The 8,440-nt window shown below is 40.7% G+C and overlaps 1 protein-coding gene across 1 annotated transcript; it reads left to right on the forward strand.

Annotated features, from left to right (window-relative positions):
* The first annotated feature begins 6,105 nt into the window (after window positions 1-6,105).
* Window positions 6,106-8,440, forward strand: LOC308102508 (C-type lectin domain family 2 member B-like). Its single transcript, XM_080452255.1, has 5 exons — window positions 6,106-6,229; window positions 6,724-6,813; window positions 7,271-7,572; window positions 7,805-7,920; window positions 8,026-8,440. Exons 1-5 carry the CDS (start codon window positions 6,214-6,216, stop codon window positions 8,147-8,149), a joined length of 648 nt encoding a protein of 215 aa, XP_080308381.1. The 5' UTR covers window positions 6,106-6,213; the 3' UTR covers window positions 8,150-8,440.

Here is an 8,440-nt window from a genome sequence, read left to right on the forward strand (position 1 = left end):
ACCCCAACTCCTAATACCATCCAGGGGGAGGAAGTAGAGATAGTGGTTGTTGAAGATAGTTTGGCAAATTAAAGTATTGTTAAAAAAACTTCAGCCAGTCTCACATTCCTGCCCGAGACCTTTTTCTAAATTATTGTGTGATACAGGAAGGTTTTCCCCTGCAAACTAATGAAATGAAATGTGAACAACATATTATTAGCAAACATAATGTGTAAACAAACAAAATAAAAACATTAAATGTACACAACACGGATGTGTCACTGTGGTGTCAATTTAATCCACGTGGAACACTTTAAACTATAGTCTGAAATCTCTCAATGGTCAACAGACAATTAGTTAGCATGGTGAGCTAGCTTTGAAAGCCTCTCATCAAGTTGCATGGAAGGCTTTCTTAAAAGAAAAGTTTGATACTGCAACACAGTTTCATACAATATATATATATATATATATATATATATATATGTGTGTGTGTGTGTGTGTGTGTGTGTGTGTGTGTGTGTGTGTGTGTGTGTGTGTGTGGGGGGGGGGGGGGGTCACTACATCATCACTCTCAGCTAAGGGGTCCTTGGCCTGAAAAAGGTTGAAGACCTCTGGTCTAAGCTAAAGATATAATTTAACTGCACAATATTGCATCAGTGTAACTTGTTTGGACATGAAATAGCTTTTCCTGTTTAAACCTTTTTTCTCCAGGCCTCAGTAAAGAGGTTTATGTATTTGTGCGTGACAGTGCGTCTCTGTGCCTTAGTTTAGAATGTTATATCAACTGAAACGTGTTTTTCTGACACATGGGATGTCTGAATGATATATTTAAATGGTTATTTCCCTTTGTGTTATTCAGTCCTCTTCTTAAGCAAAGTCAAGGCATGGCAATTTCAGGGGGATAGGCTATGCCTAATGAAACAACACTTGTGAAGTTGATAGCACTCCAAGGTTACTAACATGTCAGTGAATTATACATCTACTGTATGTGTAGAGTCATACACAGGTATCAAGCCAAGGGAACAACCCTAAAATTATATTGACATTTCTGCTCGTGTGCTATTCTTTAAATGCAAGCATTTAATTTGTGACTATTAAAACTATATGAACTCATTAACTATAGTTTAGCAAATATTCAAGGTATAGTATCTTACTAGTTACTGTAGGCCTATAGTTAAAAATTGCAGATATAACTAAACTAGAGATGACAACCACCTGCCCAATTAAAGAAGTAATTGGGTAGGTGGCCCTACGGGCTATGGAATTTACCATGCCACAACCAGAGAGTAGCCTACCAGTCAGACTGAGGGACCCTCCAATGGGAGACGGGAATCTGGAACCAGAGCACCTCCTTTTTGGTACACAAAGTCTGGTCTCCGGAGACAGAAAAGAGGTGGAGGGCCACATGATGCAGGGTGAGCCCTCATCGTTGAATATGTTATGACTAATGGTAAGTGTGTGCCAGTGGGAAAATAGTACGCACAACTGACAACCTATCAGACCTATGTGTCCTAAATGGATACAGTACTTCCTCATATAGAGTAACAGTAATAGCGCCCATGAAGAGCTGGTCACATCTTTTTCATGAACGCTCAGAATTCTCATCCTTCCAATTGTTCTTTCCATACCAATTGTTCTTTCCAGTACTATATTCTCAGTCAGGACACCATTCTATCACCTGTAACGCTATTATAATTGATGTTAAAAGTGATATTTGACTGTTTCATTTTAATGCCATAAGCATCTTAGAAAAGTGTACATTTTACACATCAAATAGGGTGATTCTGGTTATGATTGTGTCTGTGAAGAGCTGGCTGCTGTAATGCTCTAACAAGACCACCAGAGAGAGATATTGAGGTCAATTTGGAACCCTTACATTTGTATACTTACTACACTTTAATTATCATTGTATGTTTGTGTGTGGCCACAGATTCCCCTTTCTTTCCAGATTTGTCCTTGTTTAGAAATGATGCAACTGTGACTGATGATTTGATTTGAAATGGACAATCCATGTCAAAACCTACCTAACAGCCGAATAACATTAAGATGGCGGTAAGCCAATACTCCTGGGATATCCAGGGGTGGGGCCTCGAGGAAGTTTGATAGTAAGGTAACAGGAAGAGATGTACAATGTACAAAAGTAGTAAGGCAAGAGGCCCTGTTAGGAGGGTAATTGTTGCTGACCTCTGGGAAGCCCTTCTAGAGGTTGGTTAAGAAGGCCTCCGCAAAAAACAAGTAACAAACGAGATAAAATGCTAATAATCGATAAAAGAAAAAATAGGAGAAATCCTTAAAGCGAGCACCGACAATGTAATTGTCTGAGTTAAGTATACTGTTCGTGGAAAATGGTTTAATCTTTTATTTTTAAGTGAATCATTGAAAATCCTTAATCAAAAGGTTAAGTCAATCCGGCCTAAAAGTGATTCAGGGGAATGGATCTTATAGTGATCCTTCACTAAAAAGAAAGGTGATATATTTAAAGATTGTAGATCATCTATCTTTAACAGTCATCAAGAAATGTTGGTTTTGAGCTTGTAGATCGGCTGTTTTTCGCCGAAATGAATCATTTGTATTTTTAAGCTTGTAGATCGGCTGTTTTCGGCGATTGTGGGGACTGTGGAGTTTAGGCTTGTGGATCTATTGTTTTCTACTGGGTTGAGTTCCATAGTCTTTATAATCGTAGAATTGTTACATTTAACCTTGTCAATCTGCAATGTTTATGTAAAATAGAACCTGGGTTTCTATGTGTCTTGAAGGTCTAGGTTGCGGGGAACCGTTTATGGTGATGCTTTGTGCTATTGTTCCCTGAGTAGGCAGAATTATATGACTTCTGCAAAGGTTGGCAGGTTTATACGATGTTTGCATGCAACCATATATGTTTTTTCTGACTCTCTCTTCTGTATGCATAGCTACTGACCACATGTAAGGTGTTAGAAGTAACGGAACATTGGTAGCTGTGAGCCTCGAGGCCCCTATTTCCTGTCATGTTTTTAGTATAGCAGGCACCTTTTCAGGTTTTCATGTTGGCCGTGTGCATGCAATGCAGCACTCTAATGAGATATGGTTGACCAAACATGGCTGACTGGGAGTCACGTGACGTTTAGAGTGTTCGTATGGTCTCCTAGTCTGTCATGCCAAGTTAACATGTGAGCCTCCAAGATAGCAGGGGGGGAGTTGACTTAAAATAAAATTTTTGGTGTGTCTGCAAAAAAAGCCCTGGCAGGAGGGGTGGGCATATAATATTTTTTTTGTTGTGTTTGCTAAAAGGATCCACTAATGACCTTTTATGGATAACAAACATGAGTGTATGAAAGGTAAAGAGGAGGATCATAAGGGGTGCCTAATATGGAGAAGTGTCTGGCACATGCCTGGGTTTTGGGGTATAAAGGGACCAGCCCGACCAGAGAAAAAGACACTCTTGCGAGACCTTTGCGGGCTGGACTCTTCTGGAGCTGAAAACTTCATGCCTTACCATTCTTCCCAGCTAAGGACTTAGAATCTGAATTGGTGAGGACATGAATTATTATAACACTTAAAGGGGGGAACCTGCTTTTCAATATAGCCGGTCTTAGACTGTGCAGGTAGTATTAAATACTTGGGTTTTCCAAATTTAGTAGTGTTTTCCAAATTTAGTAGTAAGGATGATGAACAGAAAATTAAAAGTAATTTTTCCTGTCTTGGATCCTTCACTTTACCTTATTTTAAAATAGCTTTGCATATTTCAAAGTTTTGACAGGTTTTGAGTTTATATACTTCAAATTTAGTGGAAATGACAGGAGTACAACAGATATTTTTCTGATTATGTGCCTTCTTTAAATTTCCTTTGCTTTCTTTGATCAAACATGACATGAGGTGAATCTTATTGTTAAGTTACAACTTTGAGTTAAACTTTTTGTTACTGAAATCTGATTAAGCCCTATATTGGTGAATAAATAAAAAGCGTGTAAAAGTCCATTCCAGTCCGCCTCTCCTTTCTTCTTAGTTAGTGAAACAAACGGTCATAGGTTAGGTTTTCTTCAAGAGAGGTCGTGAAGCAAGTTGACTGAGCCTGCACCACGGCAACATACATACGCATTCAACTCACACCCCATACAGGTAGAGATTTGTAACTGATGCAAAGTTTGATGCCAACGTTTGATGCAATGCTGTGTGGTGGCGTAAAGAGTGATATGGTTTGCATGTGTCGGCTCATTAACCCTATGTGACTAGACTTAAGAGTAACGATAATTTCTCTGGGTGGTAGGCATGGGGATGTAGTGGGCTGGAATAACATATGAGCTTCAGTGCATTTCTCTAGTCAGAGGAGTAAGATAGGTTGTTTCAGTGGAGTCACTTGAGTGAGTGAAGGTCAAGTTGATGTTTCTGTTGAAGCTGGCCAGTAAGTTTAGGGGGCCCCTCTGCCTCCTGCCTTTCTTATAACTGTGTTATCCTCAGGTCCATAGTTTGTCTTAAGTCGGGGACTGGGTGTTATGGTAGAGGATTAAGTTATTAAAGGGCTTACAGATGGTGACCAGACTTAGACTAAAAATTAGCCGCGAATACCCTGAAGGCCACGGGCCTGCTAACACAGTCGAATTTGCTCTGAAATCACCATGACGGAGAACAGGTTGTTCTTCCGTCGCCACAAGTAAATATACAGTTTTACGCTTCTGTGTGTTGCTTGTCTAAAAGGTCCCTGAGTTTGGGGACCTCCTGTCTGTATTTTGATGCTGCTCCAGTCGTGGTCTGGAACGGTTGATAGGGATAACTTGGAAAGTGTATGGAAGTAGCGTAAACCTGCATTTCGTTTTCACTGAGAAACATTAAGAACTCTGACACAGTTACATAGAATAGCAGGCATCATTAGTACTGCCACAGCCACCTGCTGATGCTGAACCTCAACCGACGCTTGGAGTCCTACCTGGGCCGCATCCAACAGCTGGAGGAGGAGAATGACTTGCTGCGCCAGGAGATCCACGCCCGGAGACAGAGCAACCAGGGGGTCTCAACGCACAGGAAAGGCTTTGAGAAGGAGCTGAGGCTGGCGAGACAGGAGGTGGAGGCAGTGTGGCAGGAGAGGGACAGAGCAGAGCTGGAGGTGGGGAGCCTGGTGGAGGAACTTGAAGCTCTGGCTGCACAGAGGCAAAGAGTGGCTGAGGCCCAGGCAGAAGCCAAGAAGAAGCTGGATGAGAGCAGGAAGGAGATGGAGGTGGAGCAGAGAGCACAGATATGGCTGAGAGAGAAGGTCTGCCAGTTGTAGCGGGACGTTGAACTACAAAGTCTGCAGTGTTGCTATGAACCTACTGTGTTGTTGTGCCAATAAATCACCTTGAACCTGGAACTTTTAAAAGGCAGTTCCTTTACAAGAGTTATTGAAATTGGTGAACATTGTCACAGGCAATAGCTTACAACATTCATTGAAGTAGTCAAGTCAAGTCATCGGTGATGTGAACACTGAGGTATTTGAAACTGCTCACCCTCTCAACATGGTGTCTCGTTGACAGGTCAAACCCTTAGACATCGCAGTGGTGGAAAGGTACACTACCCCTGCACCACCAAGCGCCAAACATAGAAAGGTACACTACCCCTGCACCACCAAGCGCCAAACATAGAAAGGTACATTACCCCTGCACCACCAAGCGCCAAACATAGAAAGGTACATTACCCCTGCACCACCAAGCGCCTAGGAAGGTACATTACCCCTGCACCACAAAGCTCCTCACATAGATTGGTACATTACCCCTGCACCACCAAGCACCTCACATAGAAAGATACATTACCCCTGCACCACCAAGCACCTCACATAGAAAGATACATTACCCCTGCACCACCAAGCACCTCACATAGAAAGATACATTACCCCTGCACCACCAAGCACCTCACATAGAACATTTTTGGGGAAAGGGCTTATTTGTTCGTAGTTCAACAAGTTTAATTTAACAAGAACCACATATATGTTATTTTTCATACTTTATTATCATCAAAATATTTCCTAAAACAAAAATAAAAAAGAACTTGTCCTTCTCTTTTTTGTGGGTGGAAACAAAACTCTCTCACACGCACGCACGCACGCACGCACAACCACACAACACACACAACCACACAACCACACACACACACACACACAAATATATTGCCAATGTCACTGTTAAAAAGAGAACCAAGTGTGCTGCGTTAACATTTGGATCTATTGCATTGTCATTGGCAGATGTCAATTCAGAGCTTGTAGAAGATGCGAGAGGGGTGAAGGTGAAAATGAACCATGAGAAAGGTAAGAATATTGATCATTAAACACAAAGTTTGCTATATTACAGGGGTATGAAATTACATTTCCCCCCATTGTCATTAAGCAGAAACATGTTATGAAATATTTACGAATACATTAATATTTGGACATTGATTAACACTGTGCATGAGATTTCTCTTCAATATTGCAATCTCTGCCAGACTAATGATCATATGGAAATATCAGCTTAATCTGTTTGCTTATGTTTAAAAGTGTTATGTATATTGCCTTACAATTTCTTGTACTCTCACATGATGTCTTAAAAACAACCATTTCCTCTTTATGGTCACGTATGTGTTTGTGTGTGTGTGTGTGTGTGTGTGTGTGTGTGTGTGTGTGTGTGTGTGTGTGTGTGTGTGTGTGTGTGTGTGTGTGTGTGTGTGTGTGTGTGTGTGTGTGCGCGTGCGCGTGCGCGCGTGTGTGTGTGTGTGTGTGTGTGTGTGTGCGTGCGTGCGTGCGTGCGTGTGTGTTTCTACCAGAGTCAAAAGTCTACAGAGTGGTTGCCTTCAGCTTTGGCTTACTGTGCATCCTTCAAGCCACTCTCAACATTTCCCTACGGATGTTTGCCTGTAAGAAAATATCCCCATCTGACTGTAAAAAAATTAAAAACACATTATTTAGATAAAAAGAGCTTGAGAAATAAATACTCCACCCACCAGGCATCTCCATGAAGTGCTTATGCCCTATGCTCTTACCATATCATTGTTTTAATGTGGCATGTGGTGGTATTTATGCATTTAAATATATTTGAAGCTGCATTGTGCAATGGTTTTGATTACAGTTTTGTCATATTAACTTAAAATAGTATGACATTGACACATACTGGTTTGAGTGGTAAAACCAAACAGCTCTGATTGAGTTGTTAAAAATGCATATATTATGTTTAAATAGGAGAAAAACGAGGCTGCACTGCAGTAAATAGATTTTCTTGGTAGACAAATGCAAGGTTAAGGTTAAGTTTCTCTCCACTGAACATTGAACAAAAATGAGGAATCTATAAACCTCTTCATGTCATTGCCCACTCAGATGAGTTTTGTGGAGAGTCAGCTCTTCTGGCAGCCAATCACAACCTGACAAGCCTGGTTGACAACCTCACCACAGAAAACCTACAGCTGAGGACAGAGAACATCAACCTGGAGAGACAAATGGAAAACCTGACAAGAGTATGTCAACCTTGTCTGTGTCTGGCAGGTTGGCTCTACCATTCGTCCAGATGCTATGTGATTATGAATCCTGAATCTGTTGATCAAAAATCCTGGCAAGAAGCTCGAGACAACTGCACAAAACGGAACGCAGATTTGACTGTTATAGACAATCCAGATGAACAGGTACAGTACAGTTAACTTAGCTTAACTGTATGATAATTGTGTGTGTATGTGAAGATGTATATGAGGAACATACATTAATGTGAGCTCTTCTGTAGCAGACTGAAAGAACGGAGTTGGCAAAACTGGGTTGAAAATGGGTTTAAAAATAAAATAATCTACAATGTGTCATTGAAACTGACAAAAAGGTTTAGCAAACTAAAACATAACTGCATATTGTTCTATACTGTATCAGACGTACATCTATAACACAAGTTGGGGTAGCAGAGATGAAACTGATGGCTACTGGGTTGGTTTGACATCTGAAACTGGAAGATGGCGCTGGGTTGATGGACGTAACATGACTGAAGAGTAAGAATACATTAAAAAAAAACTCCAAGAATCATGAAGTCTAACTAGCATTATATATCTATTTGTTTACTTATTATATATTCAATCATTCATTTCTTCTCTCAGGTACTGGACAACACCACCAGGTGATGGTCTCTGTGCAACATCTGTCAAGACCAAATCCACATTCGCTGTGAACTGTACTACACAGAAGCGATGGATCTGTGAAATGAAAGCTTTGAATGTTTAGCCATTGCTTTCAGGCTTTGGACATGAGCAAAATTGTGGGACATACCAATTTTTTTTTTTTATCCAGTGGATTGCTAATATTCACACACATGAATCACTTTCTATATGATTCTGTTTCTACATTACTTACTACAGTATTTGTATTTCCGCTTTCCGGTGGTAACCAGACGGTATATGACCTATGGTGAACTTCTCCCCAACACATAGTAGGCTACTCAGTGGACACACACATTTGCAATCAAAGGACCATGATGGATATACGTTCTCAAGCTTTTTTTTGTGTTTTATCCTT

The sequence above is a fragment of the Gymnoscopelus braueri genome (assembly GCF_963280865.1).
Source record: "Gymnoscopelus braueri genome assembly, chromosome: 16".
Lineage (NCBI taxonomy): Eukaryota > Metazoa > Chordata > Actinopteri > Myctophiformes > Myctophidae > Gymnoscopelus > Gymnoscopelus braueri.

Excerpts from the sequence above, each read along its gene's own strand:
- LOC308102508 (XM_080452255.1), top strand. Across the intron at positions 6,814-7,270 it reads TTCCCTACGGATGTTTGCCT|ATGAGTTTTGTGGAGAGTCA; the intron begins GTAAGAAAATAT and ends TTGCCCACTCAG. Across the intron at positions 7,573-7,804 it reads TAGACAATCCAGATGAACAG|ACGTACATCTATAACACAAG; the intron begins GTACAGTACAGT and ends ATACTGTATCAG.